This window comes from Chelon labrosus, assembly GCF_963514085.1.
Source record: "Chelon labrosus genome assembly, chromosome: 16".
NCBI classification, from domain to species: Eukaryota; Metazoa; Chordata; class Actinopteri; order Mugiliformes; family Mugilidae; genus Chelon; species Chelon labrosus.
Window position 1 is genome coordinate 8,780,520 of NC_140349.1, and position 24,141 is coordinate 8,804,660.

A 24,141-nucleotide genomic window follows, 5' to 3' on the forward strand; every position below is an offset into this window, starting at 1 on the left:
CTTTTTATTTCGGTTCGTGGCGCAGGTCATGCGGCCGCCCACTTTGGTCATATGACTAATTTGACTTTCTGGGTTCACAATATGATGAGCAGAGGAGGTGGTTTCCTTCTCTATTATTCGACACCCGTCTCCTCGTTTGGATGTTAACTCTCTGCCGGAGTAAAGAAGAAAGTTTCAAGAAGGAGATAAATCATGGAAACAGGAAACCGGCTCGCCGCACTGTCCCTCCTGCTCTCCGCCGCGTTGCCTCTCTGTGTTTGTGTCACTGGCTGTCTGCAGGTACAAGAAACTACAATTAGCCGCTAAATTTAACGCATTAACACGGGGCAGAAGCCCTACCGGCTGCACACAAATAGTGAATGTTTAATCTAAAGAAGGGATTTAACTTGATTTCCACACTTTATTTTGTGTTTCTCTTATCTTTGTCCAGCCTTTGCATGTTGGTTTTTAAAATGAGCAAACTTTTAGTAATGTGTTTACTGAACTGCAAGTAAGGACATCACCCGAGGGTGTAACTTAACACCTGATTCCTCATGAGATATAACTCCTGCCCTAACTGCATTGCCCCATTAGTCAGCCTATTTTATCCCCGTCCTTCACTCTCCGTCCTCTTTCAGATCAACCCTCTGGTGTATTTGGAGCAGCTGCTGTGGGTGAGCGGAGCCCAGGAGGGGGTGAACACCTACAGGATCCCTCTGCTCACCTTCACCCCGAGTGGAAGCCTGCTGGCTTTCGCCGAAGCAAGGAAGACGTCAGCCAGCGATATTGGGCCAAAGTTTTTTGCAATGCGGCGGTCCACGGACAAAGGCAGGAGCCCCGCCACAAACACGCAGCTTGTACACATGCACAAGCTCAACACAACGCTCATAAATGGGGAAAACCTCATATTATTGTTTCTGAAAGTCAAGAACTAATTTCATCGTTTGCATAAAAGACACTGCTATCTTAATAAAATTTTTATTGTATTAAAAAGTATATTTATTATATAAGACAAGCTGCAGAAGGAGAAAATATTAACAGTTTGGAGCACTCAATATTTCTCAAATGATTTTACAAAAAATTAAGGGAACTGCCCGATGACAGTTTAAACGTATGTACACAAAAACAGAAAATGTGAGAAAACTGAGCCATGAGTAGAACGTCAAATAAATGAAACGTAAAATATTAAAGTATATGGTGTAAAGGTTGTCCTGATCTACCGTCCTCTCAGGAGCCACCTGGTCCCCAACCTCCTTTTTCATGGACGATGGATGGGCGCCGGACGGGATGAATCTGGGCTCCGTGGTGGTGGACGAGGAGGTGGGCTCAGTGATTCTGATCTACAGCTACTGCTTCCACCACTACAAATGCAGCCTGTCCAGCATCATGATGGTGGAGAGCAGGGACGACGGCCTCAGCTGGAGCACGCCCAGAAACCTCTCGGTCCAGCTCGGAACCAAGTCCTTTGCAGTCGGGCCGGGCTACGGCATCCAGGTGAGAGAGTACGAAGGTACTGTGGTTATCTGCTACTGAAATGTTAGTCAGTCGCATCACATCAGTAGTGATTATAGAGAGATTATATGTCAAAGTAGTTTTCTCTAAATAGAGATGTTAAGATTATCTTTTCATACATTTTTGGAGCATTATACATAGTTTATGTTCCTGCATAACTAATGTATTTTAACTAGTTCACTTGTTTAAGATTTTGAACTAGTTAAAAATAGAGAACTATTCTGTCTAAATGAAGAAGTGAGAACGAGTTCAGTTCTAGTTTCAAGCTCAGACTGAATGTGGTCGTTATAACAACTTCTAGTACAGTAGTTTGACAAGATACAGTCAAAACACCTCATTGTCCGCAGTCATGATGCTTTTATTGCCAGTTAGCAGCCTTTTTACTATTTATTTTCAGTATTACTCTCTAAATATCAACAAAAAGACAAGACAGTTAGGTAAAATGACATAAAAGTAGAATAAATAAGCCACAATAAGTCGAGTAAAATAGTGGAGGAAGCATAGTTTAAAAGATTTCACAATAAAAAAATAAATTTAAAAAAAGCATGTAGCAAGTAGCAGCATGATAAAACTGTGATATTAAAATGGCTATGACTCAACGCCACAAGACTGAACAACTAGTGTAGATAATAATTGTGAAAATGCACAACTTAAAGCAGTTTCAGCGTTTCCAAATATTTCGACGGATAGCTTTATATTTGGATTCTTGGAACAAACACACTGAATTCATTTAAAACCGACTGCAACGTTTGCTGCCCCAGGATCATTATATATAATCAAATGCGAGCTATAATTGTGCAAATTAGCAGCTTACTGCTCTCCATGAGCCATTATCGGCTATTATGTTTTGTGAACATCCCTGCTGGTTTTTGGACACTCAACCTTCACATGAATTAGGACCCATTTAGATTAAAAATATTATTCTGGGTTTATGAGATATTTGTCATGATTATACTAGTATAATCAAAGGGTCTATAAAAAACTTTTTATATTGTTTTTATTAGGAAGATGATAGTCAGGAAGACTAGAGATGACACTAAGTATATTTTAATTTTAACATGTTGACACCCATGTCTTTTGAACTACAGAAGCGTTACGAGCCAGCAAAGGGACGACTGGTGGTTTGTGGACATGGAAATAGTATGAGTGACGGTGTTTTCTGCATCCTGAGCGACGACCATGGACAAAACTGGTACAACGGTGCGGCGTTGAAAAGCATCCCGTACAACCAGCCGAAGAAAGCACAGGACTTCACTCCTGACGAGTGCCAGGTAAACCACAATGACTGATTAAAACTTTAAAGATAAGATTTTTATTTGTCACATGCACAGTTTTACATAGTACAATGCACAGTGAAATGTATTTTTGTACCTGCAGCCAGTAGTAAAAAAGTACTACAGTAAAACAGTAATAATTTCACATAACACACAAGGTAAACAATGTAAGTGTAAATGTAAACCAAGAAAAATAAAATAAAATATAGACTGCAATATAGAATAAAATACAGACTGTAAACTCAAAATATAAACTTAGAGGGGGTAGCTCATATATATACACACATTTACAGTATTGAAAACATCTATGTGAGTAAAGTGCAGTGGTGCAGTGGTATTTAAATCTGGTTAAGGCTCAGAGTTGAGCAGGCGGATGGCATGTGGGTAGAAACTCTTCTTCAGCCTCTCAGTCTTTGTCCTCAGGCAGTAGGGAGAAGAGAGAGTGTCCGAGGTGACTGGGCTGTTTAAGGATCTTCTTGGCCCTTAACCTGCAAGGTTTGGTATAAATGTCCTGCAGGTTGGGGAGGGGGGTTCTGATGGTCCTCTCCGCTAAACGGACCACCCTTTTGAGGGCCATGAAGTCCTGCATGGTGCAATTTCCCATCCATGTGGTGATGCTCCCACACAAGATGCTCTCGATGGTGCAGGTGTAAAAGTTCCTGAGCAACTTGAGAGGGAGCTTGAAGTCTCTGAGGCGTCTGAGGAGGTAGAGACGCTGTCTGGCCTTCTTCGCGATGGTGTTCAGATGGAGAGTCCATGACAGGTCCTGTGAGATGGTCACTCCCAGGTATCTGAAAGTGTCCACTCTTTCCACCTCAGAGCCATAGATAATAAGTGGATTGAAGTCCCTTTGTTGTTTCCTGCTGAAGTCCACGATCAGTTCCTTTGTTTTGCTGACGTTCAGCAGGAAGTGGTTCTCCCGGCACCAGTCCTCCAGGTGGGAGACCTCCCTCCTGTAGGCCGTCTTGTCGTCGTGGGAGATTAGTCCTACAACGTCGGTGTCGTCAGCAAACTTGATGATGATGCTGGAGTCTGACGTGGCCTCGCAGTCGTGTGTGTACAATGACACCTCTCTTGCTATACTGGATAGGTGTCCACAGGAAATGAGTCATACTCAAAGAGAAGCTAAACATGCCACTTCATTAAACGCTGCAGTCGTATTAAATTTCTCTTAATTCTTACAAAGCGCGGGCATGGCTTTTACAGAACTTTTGGTTTAGTTTTGCACGGTGCAGAGTTACTTTCATTCTTAGTACTTTCATTAAGACATCTTCTGGCAGCAGTTGGCAAGAAATTTACGACCATGACAAATGTATTTTTTAAAAAGAAAGAGAGATTGGATCAGCTTTTTGTAAACTGTCTACCAGGCACCAAAGGAAGTTAGGGTTAGTATCTCTTCCCAGAAGACAGTGTGGTGAACACGACATCCAGGGTGGGTTTGGTCCCTGGAGATGTGACTATCTTTCTTTTGGAGCCGGGCCCGTGTAGATGTCTCTGATGGGGGGGTAGTGGTGAGCCAACAGTTCGCTCTGCCGACCTCCTGTCCTCCTCTGTGCAGCTGCTGAACCACACAGTGCAGCAGTAGGACAGGATGCTCTCTATAGCTGACCTGTAGAAACGAAGTTGGTAACTACACTAGTTAGTTGTATGTAGGTCTTCTGCCCTCTAGTGGACAAAAAATGCTCTTTTTTTTATTTTAAAACTTCTTATCTCGTTGGGTTTGTTTTCTGCAGTGATACCAAGGTCTCATAATTAATCACATACAGTATCAGTCAGTGGTTGTTTAAACTTTTAAACACATCTGAAATCACAAATAGATGTCCTTTCCTACATCTCTGTCCTTGTGCAGCCAGTTGAGATGATGGACGGCAGCATCGTCATCAACGTGCGGAACCAGAACAGCTACCACTGTCGGTGTCGCATGGTGGTGAGAAGCTACGACGGAGGGTTGACCCTGCCCATAGATAATCTGACCTTCGATACTGAGCTGGTGGACCCCGTGGTAGCAGCCGGGGCGCTGCAAAAAGACGGAGTGCTCTACTTCACCAACCCGTCCAACAACCAGGAAAGTAAGAACTCATACATCTATTAGGCTGACTTTCTCTGACAAAACAATATCTTATGAGGCAAATCTGTAATTACATGTGTATCAGTGTAACCCGAGGAGCGTCTTTGCTGTAGATGCACTGACCTGCATGAAGAGTGCAAATTCATGATCTATGGGGCCACAATAGCTACATCAATTGGGAATATTCAAGTTTGAAATAAACACAACTGCCCTTGCTAAAGAGACGAATGATGAGCTTTTGCTTTATCTCTCAGGAATAAACCTAACCTTACGGTGGTCGGTGACGAGTGGTACGTCTTGGGTGGATAAAAGTCTCCAGATATGGGCGGGACCCAGCGGCTACTCCAGCATGACGTCTCTGGACACTGGGTCTGTACAGGACCGGAAGCACATCTTTGTCATTTATGAGAAGGGCCACAAGGACTATTACGAGACCATCTCCTTCGTCAAGATCCACCTGTATGGCGGCCTGTAGAGCACATGGGCAGGAGGTGAGGAGAAAGAGGTCATGTATGAGTAACAATGCAACCTTGATAGATTTATTATGTCACAGCACGACTCTTGTTTTAATCTCACCTTGTGTTTGTCTACCAGATTCAAGCCTTTAAGGGAAAAAGAGGAAGAGGTTGTTTGCTCCAGGGACTTTCTCAGGAACGCTTAAAAACAGGGAAAAACCATCTGCATCATCCATGAATGTCCAGCAGTTTATCTTCATACTGTGATATATCTATCTTAAACATTTTCCTCATATTCTGTCTTTCTGTTCTCTGAAATCCCTATTATGTCCCTATTATTGTTTATCAGGTTAACGGCACGACAACGAACATCCTCCAAACTGGTCACACAGTTGAATTACCACCATCTATGACAGGAATGAAGTTGGATGTACAGTTGAAACCAGATGTTTACATACACTGTGTTAAAAGACACATAAACATTTTTTCCTCACTGTCTGAAGTTAATTCAGACTAAACTTCTACTGTTTTAGGTCAGGTAGGATTACCAAAATTATTTCTATTTGCCAGATGCCCCAATAATGAGAGATATTACTTTCTTCAAAGTCAGAAGTTTACAGACACAAAGATTACTGCGTCTTTAAACAATGAAGGAAAGCCCTGATGATGATGTCATGGCTTTGGAAGCTTCTGATAGGTTAACAGACAACATTTCAGTTAATTGAAGGCACACCTGTGGATGTATTTTAAGGTTACACCTCAAATGCACTGTTTCCTTGTTTGACATCATGGGAAAATCAAAAGAAATCAGCCAAGATATCAGGAAGAGAACTGTGGTGCTCCACAAGTCTGGTTCATCCTTGGGTACAATTTCCAGATGCTTGAAGGTGCCACGTTCATCTGTTCAAACAATTATACGCAAGTATAGACACCATGAGAATGTCCAGCCATCATACCGATCATTAAGGAGACGGGTTCTATGTCCCAGAGATGAACGTGTTTTGGTCCGAAACGTGCGAATCAACCCCAGAACAAAAGCTAAAGACCTTGTCAAGATGATGGCTGAAGCTGGTGAGAGAGTGTCATTCTCCACAGTGAAAAAATTTGTGGGCAGATCTGAAAAGGCGTGTGCGAGCGAGGTGGCCTACAACCCTGACTCAGTTACACAATTTCTGTCAGGAGGAATGGACCAGAATTCCAGCAGACTATTGCGAGAAGCTTGTGGAAGGATACCCAAAGCGTTTGACCCAAGTCATACAGTTTAAAGGCAATGCTACCAAATACTAGGGAAAATTATGTAAACTTCTTTGAAGAAAGTAATAAAAAATTCTCTAACAAATTCACTCTCTCATTATTGTGGCATTTAGCAAATAGAAATAATTTTAGTAATCCTAACTGACCTACAACAGGAGAGGTTTAGTCTGATTTAACTTCAGACAGTGAGGAAAAAAGGTTTATGTGTCTTTTAACACAGTGTATGTAAACATCTGGTTTCAACTGTACCTAATGTTTTGGCATGCGAGTATAGCTTTGGGAGCGAAGGTTAAACTGGGTTCAGGATCTCCTATTTCTGTGTAATAAATAAATTATTCCTGACCGATGCATATTGCTTCGTTCGTCGTGTCACAGATGAAAAGAAATCTAACCATTGTCGTGCACAGTTGAAAATTTCTCTTTCTTTTTCGTAAAATATGTGACGGAGAGACTTTTTTTTAAATTTCTATTGTCACTCTTCTTGTGTTTTTTCCCCAAATGTCTCTCTTATATTACATCTCATTTTACCAATGTTTTACTTTAATATATTTTTGTGAAAAAAATAAAAAATAAAATCAACAGGCTGGATGTTCCAAAATAAACTGTTTATCTTCTTCTTCTTAGGCCTTTGTAATCCTTTCGGAACATAGGCCATTGATGAAAAGCCTCCACCCTCGTCTGTCTTGGGCCATCTTCATCCAGCTGTTGCCACGTCAGCCTCTCCTTCTTGATCTCTTGCTCTGTGCTTCTTCTCCAGGTGTTCTTGGGACGACCTCTCCCTCGTTTGCCTTTGTCGGTTCCATGTCAGTGCCTGTTTGGTTATTGCTGTTTTGTTTCTTCTCATTGTGTGACCAATCCAGATCCACTTTCTCCTTTTCATCTGTATTTCTATTGGTTCCTGGTTGGTGCGTTCCCACAGCTTTGATGTTGTTAATTGTGTTTGGCCAGAAGATCCCAAGGAATGCGTCTTAGGCAGTGGTTCATGAACGACCGGAGCTTGCTTGTGATGGCAGTGGTGTACTGCTTTGAGTTGAAGATTTTGAGCTTGGTCTTGAGAGAGATGTTTTTTTGTTTTCCAGATCTTGATTAGAGTGTTGAATGCTGCTCTACCTTTTCCAATTCTTGACTTTACGTCTTCGTCTGACCCCCCCATCCACGGCTATCACGCTTCTGCAAACTGTTTATGCTGTGTGTTAAATTCGGACAATAATAAAAAGGGAATATTGCCCTTTTTTTAATTTTTTTACAGTGATTTTTTTTGCAAATCAACTAATTAAAAGAACATTGTGCAAAAATAAAAATCTGTGCAGCATTTAATTGATTTTTTCCCTAAGCTTATTGTTAATATATATTTAAATCAAGACACAGTTGACTGGGTGCCAAAGATAGACAAATCACAGCTTTTTAGTGTGAACTGTTATATAAATATTAATACGATAAATAGTGGATTTTTTTTTTTTTTTTAATACGTTAGCGTTTATTTCTAATTGGAAAGTCGTGTTAAATAAAAAAAATAAAAGTCGCATTTTGATTTTACCGTAGAGGTCCCAAACGGCTCCCATCTCACGAAATTACCCAGTAGCCGTTGACGGCTCTTTAGGTGACGGATCGAGTCCACTGTTAACAATTTTCTTTCCCCCCCTCCTTTTTTCATTTATTTTTTGGGGAAAAAAAGAAAAGAAAAGGAGTGCAAGTAAGCCGAACACACTCTTTACCTATTCAGAGTCACTCGTATCAGGTTTAGTGCGGCTTACAGCAAAAAAATATCTTATGTGTTTGACTGTGCCGTTGCTTAGCTAGCTGGGTCACTTGCTAGAAAGCTACGCGATAGCATAGCTAACCTCATTCTGCGATACAACCTCGAGACAAGTCGGGACAAGACCAGGTCAGTGGCCGGAAAATTTTGCATGCTTTATGCAAACGCTGAACAGTTACATTAAACCGCGCATAAATTAACATTATAACATCTGGGTGTAGATTTATGTTGCCTGGAGATGTGATTTGTGGCGGCGCAAGTGCTGTTTTTAATGTAAAGACGGCGTCTTGGTTGTTGTGGGTAGCTAACGTTAGGTGGATGCCTAGCTTGCTAGCATAGCCTGGCTAATTGGTTAGCCCACTACATGTCAGCTGCCATGTCAAAATATTAAACGTAACCTTGTTTTGAACAGCTTTTTATTTACTTCTTGGCTAGAGTGGCTACGTGGTCAGATTACAGATGGAACAACCGAGTTATCCAAAACAACAATACGCTAAAACTACGTAGCTAATGTTAGCGGATAAACGTTAGCACAGGTTGTTCGTCTGGAATAACACAGGGGCTAGTTGTGTAGCTTTAGCAAACACAGTGTCCGTTTATGATACACGGCCGTTTGTAACAGTGTATAACGATGTATATATTTTTTCCCCCCCAACACAATTAAACGTGTTTGTCCACATTTCAAATGTATTTCATTATTATTTAGCTGTATGATGGCAAGCCCGTTGGGGCTAAAGGTGCACAACCGGTCTCTGTTAACGGTAGTATTCGCTGGGCCTGTCTCCACCGCCATTTTGTTTTGTTCTCCTAATAAAATCCTATTTTCTGCGTTGCCGTGTGCTTTATATCAACTGTACATAGCTCAGTTTGGTTGAGGATCCCCACTTGCGATGTCAGTTTGTGATTCAAACCGTAACACCTCGCAGGGTTGATCGGCAGTAAGCTATCGATTAGCGCAAGGTGTCGAAAATGTATTATGAAACATCAACGCAGTCCCCCTCCCTCCCTACGAGAACACCGAGGCCCTGCGTTAGCTCGCTAGCACTACTTAGCACTACAATAATCTATTTGTGTTTTATACATTTGACGCCCTGGACGTTGTGTCCTTTGCTACCAACTGGTATAAGCAAAGAAGTATCGTGACCAGTTGCTTGTGGTTGGCGTTAGCTTTACGCGGCCTCATTGTGGTGTGTACGGTGCTGCAGTTATGGCTTCGTAGTGTAGCTGCTCGGTCCTCCGTTAATCCCCATACAACATGTAGCTGACCAGCCATCATCCCACGACCTAATTTTCTAATCTCATCGGGCTATTGTGGCACAATGCGGAGCTGCTGTTCGGTAGTCTGTGTGTGTGTGTGTGAAGCAGTTTATTTAGTGTTACTCCTGCAGTGATGTGTGTAACTGTAAGTCACTTCAGCATTTTTGTCTTTTTATAAAGATTATCAGTGCGCAGTAGAAAGCTGTTGGCTTCACTGTTTGAGTCTTTTCCCCACTGTTTTGATTCAGGTCTAAAAATGATCCTTGCTTGGTTTGGCTAAGCGTGGTAAACACAACTGTTGTTTGTGCAATCTCTCATATGCAGCTATCTATTCAAGCAGATAGTAGACTGCTGGGCATGCTTAAGACTACCGGAGCTGTCATGATTTGGTATTTCATCACTTTACTTTTCTAAATATACACCTCAGGAGTCAGCCTGCTAAACAATAAACCAGCGTGACAAAGAACCGAAAGGTTTTGTTTAGCTCCGGTAATCGGCCTGGACCGTTCGCACCGGCTCACGTTATTTTTGCTGCTTTCGTCCAAAACAAGTGAATGAAGTATCTGGTGTTGCGTGCAGGTTAATAGTCTTGGAGGAATCGTCTGTTCTCAGTAATTGTGCCCTAATGGGAGTCTGGTGGAAGGGAGGAAGCGGTTTAACCTGATGGATGCGGCCAAATCACGCCGGCCGAATTGGGACAGATGTCAGTGCTGTGTGTTTTTATTGATGTGCAGTAAAAATGAGTTCAACCTAAAGGCCCGGCAGTTGCCATGGAGCCAAACCCTGTCTCAAGGCAAAGCATGGAAGAATAACATTTATAATGCGTTTCCATAGAAACCAAGGTTCTTTTGTACAGTATTTCCTGTGATGAGTGCCGTATAACGTCTGAGACAAAGCTTAGTCTGGCCTAACTGAAACGTGTGTGGTGATAATCTATCTAGTAAAGTTGAGGACTTACCTGTACACATGCTCAAAAGCTGGAGCTTGACCAGAATTTATTTAGCGCAAACCTGAACAAATGCACTTCCGTGATAATCCATTGTACTTTTCCGTTGTGTATATACGTAAGAATCTGATTACGACAGAGCACCAGTGCGTGAGGAATAAACAATAGTAGGTATAAGTCATCCCCAAATAGGTAGTTATTGAGGTTTTTGGGCATAACTACTTACTTACTCATGCTCATTTTATTTTAACGTGGTAATCCTAATAATTATTTTAGCAGTTTAATAAGTCATTATTGTGGAACAGGTACATTCATATGTGTCTCATAGGAGTGCCACGCCACACTCCTCCTTGTGACAGAGTTCCTGTGGAAACTCCTGCTGAGAGCTTAATATATGTTCTTATCTGAGGACAGACACACCTACACAATGGACCTAATCCCTGCATTCATACAGAACAATTAATTGTGTCATGGCTGTTTGCTGATAGTTAAGGCTGGCCAATTCATCTAGCAAGTCTTACTCAAGGGGAATGGTACACAAAATATCTTTTGTGCATTTAACGTGTATGGAAAAGCAAATAAAAAAAACAAAAAACAAGCTTATCTTTAGGTGAAAATGTCTAGTAATGTCTAGTTATTGAACTCCATAACATCCTGTGAAGCTGAGTGACTTGGCGGGCTAACAGCCAATAATTCTTAAGCAAACTGACAATTATTGAATGCAACCAAAATAGTAGTTTTTATTTTTTTTATTTTATATTTTTTGTTTTAAAAGTCCAGGTAAATGTTGCTACCCAGATAAGATCTTAGGCCACGTCCACACGTACGAAAACGATCTTTTCCCTCTCCGTTTTCGATCATCGTTTCAAGAAATATCCGCGTCCACGCGGGTCCGTTTCAGCACGACCGAAAACGCTACTTCATATTCCCGGCCTATAGGTGGCGCTGTTTCAGTTTCAGAAATTCACCAAAAACGGAGAGGAAGAGGCGGAGCATGCACACAAATCTTCAGCGCTGTTTACAAATCGCCTTTTTTGCTCAGCGTGGTGGCACAGGAGCATGATATGTTGCCCTAGTAACCCTAATAGGCTCAATATCTTCTCCAGCAGGAAAACTAGCATGTAGTCCGCCATTGTTGTTGATGTTGTTACGAGACGTCTCGCGGGATGTGGAAGGCTGCTCGGGGGGTGTGGCGATGACGTCATCGTTTTCCCCGTATTCGTCGTCCACGTGAAAACGCAAGAGCTGCGTTTGCGAATTTCTCCACCCTGGGACCCGTTTTCAGAAAAGTGCGTTTTAGGGCAATGCGTTTACAGGATACGTGTGGACGAAAGGACAAAACGATGAAAAACTTATGCGTTTCGGCGTTTTTGCGTTTCCGTGTGGACGGGCCCTTAGTTGACTGAACTTGTGCCTGCTTTTGAGTTAATTGATTTATGAAGGCTGTGGAGGCAGTACCAGTCAATGGAAAATTTTTGTCAAGACAAACACATATACTACAATCTACACTGTATAGAAATTTTAATATTATATATGATTTCTTTGGTGAGCAAGAGGAAAAATGTTAGTATGAAAGCAAATACAGAATAGTCTTGTTTTACTACACATTTACGCATGTTTTGTGACATATAAGTGCTTGGTTGTTCCTGTTGTAGTTGTTTCAAACGCATGCTTGGATCATTAGTGTTTAAACTCTCACTTTCTGCTGTGTATACCTGGTGTCAAATCTCTCACTCTCCCTTTCACTTTCTCCCCCCCACCCCTCCCCTCCAGTCTCAGGGTTCACCATACTCAATGAGCGGACAGCGCAATGTCAGAGCGCTCTGGGCAAACTGCAAAGGGGAAGGAAGGCAAAACCAAGTATGCGTCTCTCAACCTGTTTGATACATACAAAGGAAAGAGCCTTGAAACACAAAAGCCTGTTGGTGAGTATCTTGCTTCTGTCATGGCGAAGATGAAACGCGTAAATAAGCTCTCATCCTATGTGATGGTTTGGTGCTGTTTATATTTGGTGTAATTTATCACAGTTGGATTTACCCATAGGCATTATGTTTAAAACTTCCTGGGTGCTTTGTGGTAACTTTGAAACATTAGCTTACTGTCTTAACAGCTCTGTTGCTGTCTTCAAATACAGGAGGTGCATTTATCTCTGGAACCTTCCGGACATTTTTTTTTATTTCTTGCCGATACTGTTTACATTATTCAAGGATGATCATCATCCTTATTTTTATTAGAGCGGAAATAAATGGTTGCTAGAACGTTTTCACATGTATTGGAAAAAGGAAAAAAAGCAGGACCTGCCGGGTGAATTGGCTCGTGTTGAGCCACGACATGTCAGCTGAGCCTCGGAGCCACTGAGCCTGACCTGAGACAGAGGCTTACTTGTGGATGCTGTTTGACTTCTGTGCCGAGTCCCCAGTTTATGTTTTATTCAGGAGCTCCCCACTAGATCTAAGCAGTTGTTCCTGTTCCTACAGACTCCCTCCTCCTACATAGTGAATCCATGCACTGCTGCGGTTTCTCTGAGCCTCAAGGAAACAAATGAGGGATTGATTTTCAGAAACAGCTTCACTTCTCAGAATCAGGAGGCTTTTCTGTGGTTCTGTAAGCATCAGTACCTTCTGTAAATTGTAACTGGTTTGCTGAAAGTTTTATAGTTAGGCTTTTTTTCATTCTCAAATCTATAGTCGTGATAATCATCGGACCGAAACTTGAAATCTTGTATCCGTGTTAGTTGTTTGGCATCCTTACTGCATATCCGCCAAAGTAAGCAGTGAATGCCATTCGTGTCGTCGGGGCTCCTCCTCCTTACACCCAGTAGATTTCACTGGTTTCAGGTTTCCGTGGTCCATCTGTGCTAATGACCTCCTTTCTCTTTTCCCGTATCAGTTGCTCCCCGCCATGGCCTGCAGTCTCTTGGTAAAGTTGCCTCCGCGCGGCGTATGCCACCCCCTGCCAACCTGCCCAGTCTGAAGGCGGAGAACAAAGGCAACGATCCCAACGTCTCGCTCGTTCCCAAAGACGGCACAGGATGGGCAAGCAAACAGGAACAAGCAGACCCAAAGAGGTAAGAAGCTTTAAACTTATATCAGTAGATAAATCATTTTATTGTTGATTACTGTGTTGTGTGGTTGCTTGTTTTGCCCTGGTCTAATATCTTTGGTGACCTTTTTTGTCTCAGTACCGATGCATTATCAGCACCGCAGCCGGAATCGCAGCAGCCTGTGGCTTCACAGACACCTGCACCGACCCGCCCGAGAACCCCGCCAGCTTCAGAGGTACAGTCCTTCTAACATGAAAGCAAAATTATACCCTGAGTAAATACAGAAGAGCAAATGAGCAACCATAGTCGACATGTATGACATTTTACGCGTGTGCCCCCCTCAGGCTCTGGCCCCAGCTTCAACCCAGGCCGCAGGGGCAAGGTCTTGGGCACAAGCCAGTGTTACACATGGAATACAAGGGGATGGTGAGTCCTCTTTATGTGTATTTGTTATATATTTATCTGAATCAAACTTTTTTCTCTTACAATCAAGCCTGTCTCCTTTTCTTGCATTTTTGCAGGTGGAAAGGGATCAAACCTACCGTCGCCATTCTCTCGCGAGGAATTTCCCACCCTGCAGGCGGCTGGCGACCAGGACAAAGCTGGCAAAGAACAGGGCACTGCAGATCAGTGGTATGGGCCCGGACCAAGCCTCCGCCCCCAGAGTAAGCGATCCTGACTTAATGTTTTTGTACCTTAATAATTCAAAACACAAAATCATTGTTGAAGCTTAAGTACTCCAGACATTGGAGCATCAGAAGAATGTGTCGTGTCTCTGAAGTAGTGACTTCATCTGATCTTATTGCATGAAAACACAAACCATACTGACCACTCCTCTCCCGTTCTCGCTGTCTTCAGACGTTACGAGTTGGCGGGACGGTGGGGGCCGAGCCTTGGCGCCCACCATGTCTGGGGAGGGGACAGCGGAGGGTGGCACTGGTGGAGCTCTGGTGATGGATGGGGCAGCTGGGGTCCCCCCTCCAAATTCCCAGACCCATGGGCCACCTAGGAACCCTCCTGCAGGCAGCCCCGCCTTGCCCCTGCCCCAGCCCCCTGTGGGGCCTGGGTTCCCCGCATATCGAGGGATCATGCCCCCCTTCGTAAGTTTTGTTTTTAATTCATTTTTTTCCCGTTTCCTCTGTTTCTCTAACAAGTATAAAACGCCATCTGACCCTGGTCTGTTTTTTCTCCTTAGATGTATCCTCCTTATCTGCCCTTCCCAGCCCCCTATGGCCCTCAGGGGCCCTACAGGTACCCGCCACCTGGGGAAGGGCCTCCTCCAAGGTATGTTTCCCATTGTGATACTACTGCTGTGCTACATTTGGACTCTATGAGGTCTTAAAATGTTTCATCATTTCTTTAATCACAGTTGTACAATCTTTCTGAGACATGCATTTTCAGGATCTACATCATGTCCCTTACAAAGACCCTGCTCCATTCTTTCAGGTTCTCTCGTGGGCAGGGTGGTCCTGACGGCAGGCTACAGGGCGGCCCACGCGATGCAGGTGGGGAAGTGGTAAAACGACCCTCTATCTTGAAGCAAGATGACCTGAAGGAGCTAGATGAGCTGGACCACGATGGAGACGAGGGCTGGGCAGGTACAAAAATGCTCACTGACAGAAAACTTACCACATAAATGGGGTCAGCTGTGGAAGGATCATTTACAGATGTACAAAAAAAAAAAACTTCTAAGATGGAAAATGACATGTCACTGAAAATCATTTGAGAGCCTTAAAATAATGTAGAAATTTCAATGTTTAATATAGTTTTTCAGTATTTATTTATCTATTTAGAAATATTTGCTTTTATAACATTAAAATAATGATAATGCATAGGGATGGAAATTGATTAAATGCAATTGTCATACTGCTTATAGATCCAGTTCTTTCATCAGTTATTGATCAGTTTTCTGTGTGGAAAGAAAGTGTTGTTCAGCGTCTGCCATCTGTCAGAACGCAGTCTGGATACATAGAAGAAAAAAGTGGCAAAATGTTCAGATTTACAGGATGTGGTAGCAGCATTGATGTAAACATGTCGGGCGAAGTCAGATTAAGTGTCAGTTTCACTTTGAGCACAGGACCAGCATTATTGTGGTTGTGACATTACTGTCTATTACTGATTAGATATGAGACTTGAGTGGATTGCCATAGTCGAAGCAGTTAATGGGGAAACTGGGCTTGCATGAAATCACCACGGCCTTGCGCTGATTTCAAACGGCATAATTTTTCCATCTGATTTAGTAAAATGCAGCCAGACTTAGATTGTGTCTTCTCTCCTTGTTTTCTTGTTAAAGCCCCTCATAGTCGCAGAGTAGTGATTATTTAGAGAAATCAATGACATCTTCAGACAGATTTTAGAAACTGGAGCAGGTTCTAAGTCAGAGCCAGTTTTGGATTCCCACCCCTAATGATGTCTTACATTTCAGTTGTTGCTGAAAGTCCTGTTTTTTTTTTTGTTTTTTTTTTATGAATGTGTGGCATTTAGAGGTAAATAAATTTTAACTTGTGCTTACGATGGCAATATTTTGAGCAGCTGTCGTGTGCCAGCTCAGCAGAGACTTCAGTTTTCGTTGTTCATGCGAGTCCAGCCCTATTAAATTTTGACACTCGAGTATCCTAATACACTCCATGTTGTTTTATGCTGTTAAATGATTAAGGAGGTGATGACATAGTGATAGCGGGTCAGATTGATGCTCTCTAACATTGCAGTTGTTGCTGCGTATCACATTTCCTGCTGATCCAAGCAAAGTGGCTCGAGTTGCTTCGGCTCCTTCCCCTCAGTGGAAGGAGGGGTGAAGGATGTCACGTTTATCATAGTGATTGGTGACGAGTAATGCGATCGGTGGGTGAAGGGTACAAACGGGTTCTGATGTCTTTTGCTTTGTTCTTTGCTTGATCAGGTGCTCATGAGGAGATTGACTACTCCGCGAAGTTGAAGTTCAGTGATGATGAAGGAGATGAAGAGGGAGATGAGGAGAGAACCGAGAGCAAGAATGAGTCACGGTGGGTTCATGTTCAAATCACAATATTCTGTCTTTTGTTTTTGTTTTTGATGATGACATGAAACTAGATTTTTATTTTTTCTCTCGTCCTTAGTGAGCAGCAGAGGTCCCAGGAAGCGCCCACTGCAACCTCTCACTCTAGAGCCTCGGACAGTGGTGGAGAATCCCGCCGCACCCCTCCCTGTAATGCTGACAATGGTCCCCAACCCCCTTCCAGCAAGCCAGGATGGGCCGAGGAGGGAGGCAGTGGCTGGGTGGCCCAAGGAGCACCATCCAACTACCAGGTAGTGTACTGGACAGCAGGTGCAGGTGTTGCCCAGTGAGGCCGTACTCAAGCTGTGAAAAGAAATTTAAAACACGGGACTGCTTGCATACTCTTAAGCACAGACTTATATGTGGGCAGACACGTAGGTCTGTTACAGTGTAGGTTATTGTGGCGGACCATGGCTAACTGTGTCTGCCTGTACACAGGGGCGCAGGCCTGGATTGGGTGGTCCCCGGGAGCAGTCCTCCCCCCCACCTGGGCCGCTCCTCGGACAAGGGCCCTACTCCTTTTACCGACAGGTAGACATCCAGATAGGGCCTCATAGACAAATCATTTCTATCATTACACCATCCACCGTCCGCACGTCTCTTATAGCTCAATCATCTGCCGTTTTACGTTCGCCTTTTTCCTCTTGAGTTTTATGACGACCAGTGTTATCATTCATGAAACATTTTTCCCACAAGATTACAGTGTTGTCATCTAAAGGTTTTAAGACGGCAGCATAGAGCGTCAAATATTTTCTATTAACTTCTCAGGACCGACCCCACAACCAGGGTGCCTCTCAAGCCCCTGGGAAACCTGTCCCTCCCCAGCATCCGCCAGCAGCGGGAGGCCCTACTCCTCCTGCCCAGCCAGGCTTGCAAGGGGATGATGAAGATGAGACTTGGCGTCAGCGCAGGAAGCAGTCGTCCTCTGAGATTTCCGCTGCTGTAGAGCGAGCTCGTCGCCGCCGTGAAGAGGAAGAGCGTAGAATGGAGGAGGAGAGACGTGCAGCCTGCGCTGAGAAGCTGAAGAGGCTGGACGAGAAGCAACAACAGCAGCAGGGCAGCGGCGGTGGAAGCGGCAGTAAAACCCCCAGCCTTGATGGAAACTCTACCGCTGCTACAGCAGGCAGCCCGAGCCCATCTGTGTCAGCTTCCTCCCCGAACATCAGCCAGCCCTCTTCCCCCTGTGTGGACCCTGAGGAGCCTCCAGTGCTGTCTGTCCAGCTGGGCCCTGGTCCTGGGGCAGGTGATCGTCAGAGAGCCAGCAGCAACAGCAGCTACGACTCCAGTGCAGGTATGTTTCCGTTACATTTGATAACGTCTGAATTATACACCGCAGACCAGCGCCGACCCTATCGCCAACAACCATTACAGTAACCGCTATCTCAAATAAAGCTTCCTTCTTGGTTAAAGCGTATGATTAAACCTTGCAGACTTTTTCTTTGGTTCAGAATCTCAACAGTGTCCTCAGACGGCCGTGTCTCAGCCACAGCAGCCCACACTGGAAGTACCTTTACCTGGAGAGATTAAGGAAGAGGCTGTGGGCGGTCCTCACATTCGTGCAGGAATTGCAGGTGAAAGAGGAGGCGACCCGGTGAAGATTGAGAATATCGGAGGGGGAGCAGGTCGCCAAGCTGGTGGTCCTTCTGGCCAGGGTTACTCAAAGTACCAGAAGTCTCTTCCACCTCGATTTCAGAGGCAGCAGCAGGTTTGGATTTTTTTTTCTTGCCTCTATCAGCACATGGCACATGTTGCATTCTAAATGACTTAATTTCTGTTTCACATGTATTTATGTTTAGGAGCAGCTCCTGAAGCAGCAGCAGCAGTGGCAACAGCAGCAACAGCAGCACAGTCAGGCGTCACAAAGCCAACTGTCTCCCCAGCCACAGGCTCCCCAGGGTCCTTCACCAGGTTCAACACCCCAGCCGGGGCCTGGACCCAAACAGGGTGGACCTCTGTATCAACCCAGCAATATGGTTCGACCTCCACCCCTGCCAATGAACTTTGACCCTCGCTGGATGATGATGCCCTACATGGATCCTCGCATGATGCAGGGTCGCCCCCCACCCATGGACTACTATTCAGCTGGGATGCATCCGTCTGGTGAGTTTCTGTGACATGATGACTCAAAAATAGACACAGTTATTAACACATTGGTTGGTTGAAATAACTTACAGGCTAATGTCGACTTACATTGTTTAAAATTCTTTACTGTCACAGGTCTTATTGGACGTGAGCGGTCAGATTCAGGGGGATCTGGTTCAGACCCCTTTGACAGGCAGCAACAGCATCCGGGGCACCCTCATCGTGGGACCCCACCTATAGATCCTAAGCTGGCCTGGGGCCCAGAGGTATTCCCTGGTGGAGGGGAGAACCGTGGGCTAACGTCCCCCCTGAGGCAGAAGCAGCCATTGGAGGAGGATGATGTGGCCAAAGGGCCCAGGTATGGATACACAAGTAACACAAGTCATCTTTTTTTCTTTCGTGCTTTACCATTTCAGACTACATCTATGAGCATTGTAAAAGTAATATTTCTTGCATTGTTTAGTTGTTTTCGTGTTTATATTTGGTTCCACCTCTCCCCAAAGAAAATTTAGAAAGATTAAATCAGAACTTTATATTCTTCTTTATTTCAGGAGTGACACTCCTCCACACCGCATACGAGAAGGTGGATTGGGACCCATCCAGCAGCCGAGCACCACTGGGACATCCAATCAAACCCCTCCTCCTGTTGGCACTCAGCTCGGTGCCCAGGGTGGCAGCCACCACCCTCATCCCTACATCAGTGGGCGAGGCAACTTCAGCAACTTCACTGAGCAAGGTGCAAGAATGCCCCCCCACCAGCAGCAGCAGCAGCAGCAGCAGCAGCAGAGGGGGGGTGAGAGGGGAAACCAGCAACATGGCTTCTCACACCAGGATGAAGGGCATCCCAGAGGATCTCAGCAGGGCCAGATGTGGGGCACCCCACATCCCCACTATGATCGGAACGGTCGTGCAGACCTGCCCCCTGTTGAGAGCAACTCACACCTCCATCACCATCACAGCCACCATCCTCAGCAGTCTCACTTCCCACTCCACGCCCACAAACCAGAGAACAACCGTGACAGGGCTGGCGAGGCCGCCTCTAAGAAGAGTGACTCTTCTCCGCCTCTCCACCAACCGTCCCTCTCATCTTCCTGCTCTTCCTCTTCCTCCTCCTCTTCTGCTAGAGAGGATGGTAATGTCAAAGGGGCCCTTCATCATCACCAGTCACAGAGAGAGGGTGAAACTGGTGTTGGGCACAATGTTGGTGAAAGAGGCAACAGCGGTAATGCCGGCGGTGGCGGTCACGTGAAACCAGAGAAGGCAGGTCTGGCATATACCGCCCATTCCTCCGTCACCGCTAGCCCACCTCCCCCTCAACATCAACATGGCGGTCATAATCAGCCTCAACAGCATCCCCACCCTAAGTCAAACCAAAGAGGAGGGCGGGAGCACAAGACGGAGACCCAGTGGGGCCCTCGGCCTGGAAGCAATATGGGTGGCTCCTCTCATGGTAGGAGGTCCAACAATGCAGGAGGTGGGAACAGCTCCCGTGGTGGAGAAGACTCCTCCGGCACTCCATCAGATCACAAACCCTCCAACCAGACGGGAGGCGGCAACGCCAACAAGAGGGCTGGGCCAATCAAAAAGCCAGTGTTGAAGGAAATGAAGCGAGAGGGAGGGGAAGTTGAAGGAGGAGAAAAACCAAGCCTAAGCTTTGGAAAAGAAAAAGAGCAAGATGGTGGACAGCCCACCTCCATGAAGCAGGAAGCCTCCTCCATCTCTCATAACGCATCGGCTCCAACTAAAGACGAGCCGGCCCAGACAGCCAAACCAAGAAATGGGGGGAAAGAACGATCTGATCGATCAGGCGGAGGCGGGCCAGGTAGAGGCCCGAAAGATGGAGACACAGCTTCATCAGGATTTTCTGGGTCCAGGAGGGACAGAGACCGCTCCTTTGAAAGAGGAGGCAGCAACTCCCACCACCACGGAGTTCCTGCCAAAGGTAACAGAGGCAGTCGAGGACGTGGGGGAGAATTCTTCGGCCGCGGGCGTGGTTTCCGGGGCACCTACACCGCCAGCGCTGGACCCACTGGGAGCAGTCGCGGTAGGATGGGAGGCAGGAGCGGTAGAGACTACAGGTCATCAGTTGGTGGCGCCCACCACCAGGAATCCAAGGGTGAGGGAGTCGGTGGCAGGCATGGTCAGGATCGATCTCAGCATAACCCAGCCAGAGCCAGAAACCGCAGTGAAACCCGCAGTGAGGGTTCAGAGTATGAAGAAATCCCCAAGAGAAGGAGGGAGAGAGGCTCAGAGACTGGCAGTGAGAGTGGTGCTAGTGACCTTGGTCCCTCAGACAAAGAAGAAAAACCCAACACCAAGAATGGCTCCAGTAATAGCAACACCGCTGGCAGTGGAAACACTTCATCTGCACCACCCAGAGGTTCCCAGGCTCGTGTCTTCACCCCCAGGGGTGTGCCCTCCAGGAGGGGCAGGGGTGGTGGAGGTGGAGGAGGAAACATCTACAGGAGTGGTGGCAATATTGGAGGACCAGCTGGGGGACACCGGGTTGGACCTAGCTCTGTCTCTCACGGTGGGTCCTCCAAATCATCAGCTTCAGCCCGGAAGCAGCAAGGTCCACCACAAAACACCGGGCCCAAAGACTTGGGTCGGGGAGGAAACGCTGGGGAAAAGAAGGACAAGGTAGCTGATGGAAGTCAAACCCAAAATCAGGGGACCAATCCCCCTCAGCCGTCTTTGCCTGCCACAGCCCCTGCTCCTCTGGGTTCCAGTGAAAATGGAGGGGTGGCCACTCAGCAAGCCTCAACCAACCCAGCATCAAACTCTGGAGGTCCAAATGCACTCCCTCTCCCCACTAACCGTGGGTTCCCTCCTGGTGGGTTTGAGCGCCCCCCAAGACGTCGCCGTCATGGGCGTTCCCAGCACCAGCAGGACAAACCGCCCCGCTTCCGGAGACTGAAGGAGCGAGAGAATGCCGCACGCATCAACGGAGGAGTGGGTGTTATTGGAGGAGGAAGACCCTCATCTCCCTCCCTGAATTCAGTACAGGACAGTAACGGAGCTCCAAACTCTGCTCCAATTACAGGAAACGCCCAGAATGCTAACCACAATGCCACACTAACAACCAACAACAACAGTGGTGGTGGTGGGCATCTTAGCAATGCAAACAGCCACCACCATCACCACTACAACCAGGGCAATGCTGGTCCAACCCACCCCCAGCACCCCCACAGCCACGGAGCCAAGTCTCCCGACTTCACCAACCAGAACTCAGACCAAGCCAACGAGGAGTGGGAAACCGCTTCGGAGAGTAGCGACTTCACAGAGTTCAGAGACAGGGAGGGAGGAGGAGGAGGAGGGAAGTCGTACGCTTCTCACCATCACCACCACCTGGGAAGGGGCGGAGGGGGCGGTGGCGGAGGCGGAGGTGGTGTGGTTGAGCGCGAGATGGCGGGCAAAGAACCTGCCGCTAATAAAAGAAGCTTCTCGAGCCAGCGTCCCGGGATGGAGCGACAGAATCGGAGGGTCAACGCTGGAGGAGGAGGAGGTGGAGGCGGAGGCGGAGGCAGGGGCCCTCGCGGCCCACCTGGTGGTGGCTCCGGTGGGCCTGGCAACGGAGGTGGCAACCGCCACGGGGATAAGCGTGGCAACTGGCCGTCTCCAAAAAATAGGAAGTGATGAAATATAAATCATTTCAGATGAACCCCACCCACATTGAAACCCACCCTATTACATCTTAAACCCCCTTTGATCATAATTTCATGGCTTATCTGTTGGCATCCTTAAACACATTAGTGCATTGTACAGTATATGGAGATGGTATTCACTTTCACTTTAGCTTCCCCCAACCCGCTCTTTCTCCTTTTGCATCATTCTACTATCTACCGTCCGTTATTGTAAATTTCTACCGTTTGTTCTGTCTTGCTCTCCGTTCATTAGCGCCCACTCAACCTCTCTCCCTCCCCCTCCTTCTTCTTTGTTTTTTTTTTTTTAAACCTTCCCTCAAGAAACTCACCCCAGTTGGGTTTGACAAGCATGTGGTTGTATAAAAGAGGTGCACGTCGTTTTGACAGAAGACATTCACACAGAGCTCCACACATACTCGCACATACAAGCACAAATACGACATCTGTTATAAAAAAAACAAAAACAAAAAAACAAACAAACAAAACGTGCCGCCGCAAAACAGAAATGTGGGATTAAATTGGCAAAAAAAAATGTCGGGATCGGGCTAACTTTTATATTTATGTACCTGTGTATATTTCTACCACACTTCGGCCTTGGGTGGTATTCAGTAGTGCAGTTCTGCATTACTTCCCTCGCAAAGGGGAAAGAGTGCAGCTTCATCTTTTAACGAGAACAATGTAACATAAGATGTTTTGTTTCTATTGTGTCTAATTTTTTTTTTTTTTTTTTTTTTCTTGCGTTGTGTCAGTTGAGTTTCAGCCTCTTGAGAAATGTTAGGGATGTGTGTTTTTCTTATACGAAGCAGGTCATTAAAAATACCTTTTACTAAATTTCCCAAACCTTCCTTTATGTCTATTTACTGTGATGAGAATCATCGAAGTACTACTGCTCAGTGCTCACCCACACTTGCATTGGTTTGTCTTTAATATCAGTGTTTCTGCTGCGTGTCCAGAAAGACTTTCCCCCCCCACACACACACGTTTTTGACCTGCTCAGACATTTCAGTAGATTTTTGGTTGCTCCTGTTTTTCTTTTTAGGAATAAAGGCTTTTTTTCTGGGGCCTCATCGTAGCATCCTATTTACTTCTGCACATGGCAAAAATGAAAGTTTCCCCAAGGACAGTAGTTGTACTCTCTCTCTCTCTCCCATGAGTTCTGTTTACTCTATGAAGACTTTAATGATAGCTTGATGGCTTTATTTTAACAACCATTATTTCCTCAGTGACTTCCATTTTTATGGAAACACCTTTTTTCCCCCCCCTCTCCTTTCAAAATAAAATAAAAGTCAGAATGTGTCAAGGGAAAAATTTGGGTCGTAAATGACTTTCATGAAAAACGCTTCAGTAGGTAATCGAGTATGTTCTAACAAGCACTCCTTGTAGTTTAACAAACATCCATGTTTGCGGTTTTCTTTTCTTTTTGTGTTGATTTTTTAATTTTTTTTTGGGCAAGTTACATGTGATGCAGCGGGACAGGTACTCTGTCTGGGCCCAGAGTACCGAGCTAGACACAGTGTTGTACTATTACACCCTTTCCGTTGTCATGTGTGGGCTCTCTCCTTGCTCTTGTGGAGACTCTTAGAAGGACTTCTGTTCTGAGGAAGTATTTTTTTGTTTTTGTGTTTTTTTTCAAAGCGTGCACACTCGAGATATCTGTTTCAGTTCACGGTGGCAACAGGGAGCCCAAAACGAAAACGAATTCAGGACTGTCCACCGCACGGTTTCCCAAACACATAATGCTGGCCTGGAGTGAGGAAACATTGATGTAGGATTAGACTTGTAGTTTGTGTGAGACATAAAATGACTGAACACAACATCCAAATTGATTTTTTTGTTT

At 45.5% G+C, this 24,141-nt stretch overlaps 2 protein-coding genes across 3 annotated transcripts; both read left to right on the top strand.

Moving 5' to 3' along the window:
• The first annotated feature begins 255 nt into the window (after positions 1–255).
• LOC311501268 (sialidase-1-like) lies at positions 256–6,611 on the top strand. The gene is made up of 5 exons (XM_084562987.1): positions 256–807; positions 1,211–1,473; positions 2,580–2,762; positions 4,615–4,834; positions 5,088–6,611. Exons 1-5 carry the CDS (start codon positions 534–536, stop codon positions 5,306–5,308), a joined length of 1,161 nt encoding a protein of 386 aa, XP_084419113.1. The 5' UTR covers positions 256–533; the 3' UTR covers positions 5,309–6,611.
• A 1,520-nt stretch (positions 6,612–8,131) lies between these two features.
• Positions 8,132–22,810, top strand: prrc2a (proline-rich coiled-coil 2A). 2 transcript variants are annotated; one of them, XM_084563015.1, is made up of 16 exons: positions 8,132–8,235; positions 12,275–12,426; positions 13,391–13,568; positions 13,683–13,779; positions 13,889–13,970; positions 14,066–14,209; positions 14,403–14,644; positions 14,740–14,828; positions 14,991–15,142; positions 16,444–16,546; positions 16,640–16,829; positions 17,347–17,869; positions 18,027–18,283; positions 18,375–18,678; positions 18,796–19,018; positions 19,212–22,810. In XM_084563015.1, the coding sequence occupies exons 2-16, from the start codon at positions 12,312–12,314 to the stop codon at positions 22,294–22,296; spliced, it is 5,784 nt and encodes a 1,927-aa protein (XP_084419141.1). In that variant the 5' UTR covers positions 8,132–8,235; positions 12,275–12,311; the 3' UTR covers positions 22,297–22,810. The 2 variants fall into 2 exon arrangements, with proteins under 2 accessions (XP_084419141.1, XP_084419140.1); XM_084563014.1 differs by lacking the exon at positions 8,132–8,235 and adding an exon at positions 8,256–8,427.
• Positions 22,811–24,141: the final 1,331 nt, after the last annotated feature.

Excerpts from the sequence above, each read along its gene's own strand:
- LOC311501268 (XM_084562987.1), top strand. The coding sequence starts at position 534 with ATGAGATATAACTCCTGCCCTAACTGCATTGCCCCATTAGTCAGCCTA. Across the intron at positions 808-1,210 it reads GCGGCGGTCCACGGACAAAG|GAGCCACCTGGTCCCCAACC; the intron begins GCAGGAGCCCCG and ends CCGTCCTCTCAG. Across the intron at positions 2,763-4,614 it reads TCACTCCTGACGAGTGCCAG|CCAGTTGAGATGATGGACGG; the intron begins GTAAACCACAAT and ends GTCCTTGTGCAG.
- prrc2a (XM_084563015.1), top strand. The coding sequence starts at position 12,312 with ATGTCAGAGCGCTCTGGGCAAACTGCAAAGGGGAAGGAAGGCAAAACC. Across the intron at positions 16,830-17,346 it reads GAGCACCATCCAACTACCAG|GACCGACCCCACAACCAGGG; the intron begins GTAGTGTACTGG and ends TTAACTTCTCAG. Across the intron at positions 18,284-18,374 it reads GATTTCAGAGGCAGCAGCAG|GAGCAGCTCCTGAAGCAGCA; the intron begins GTTTGGATTTTT and ends ATTTATGTTTAG.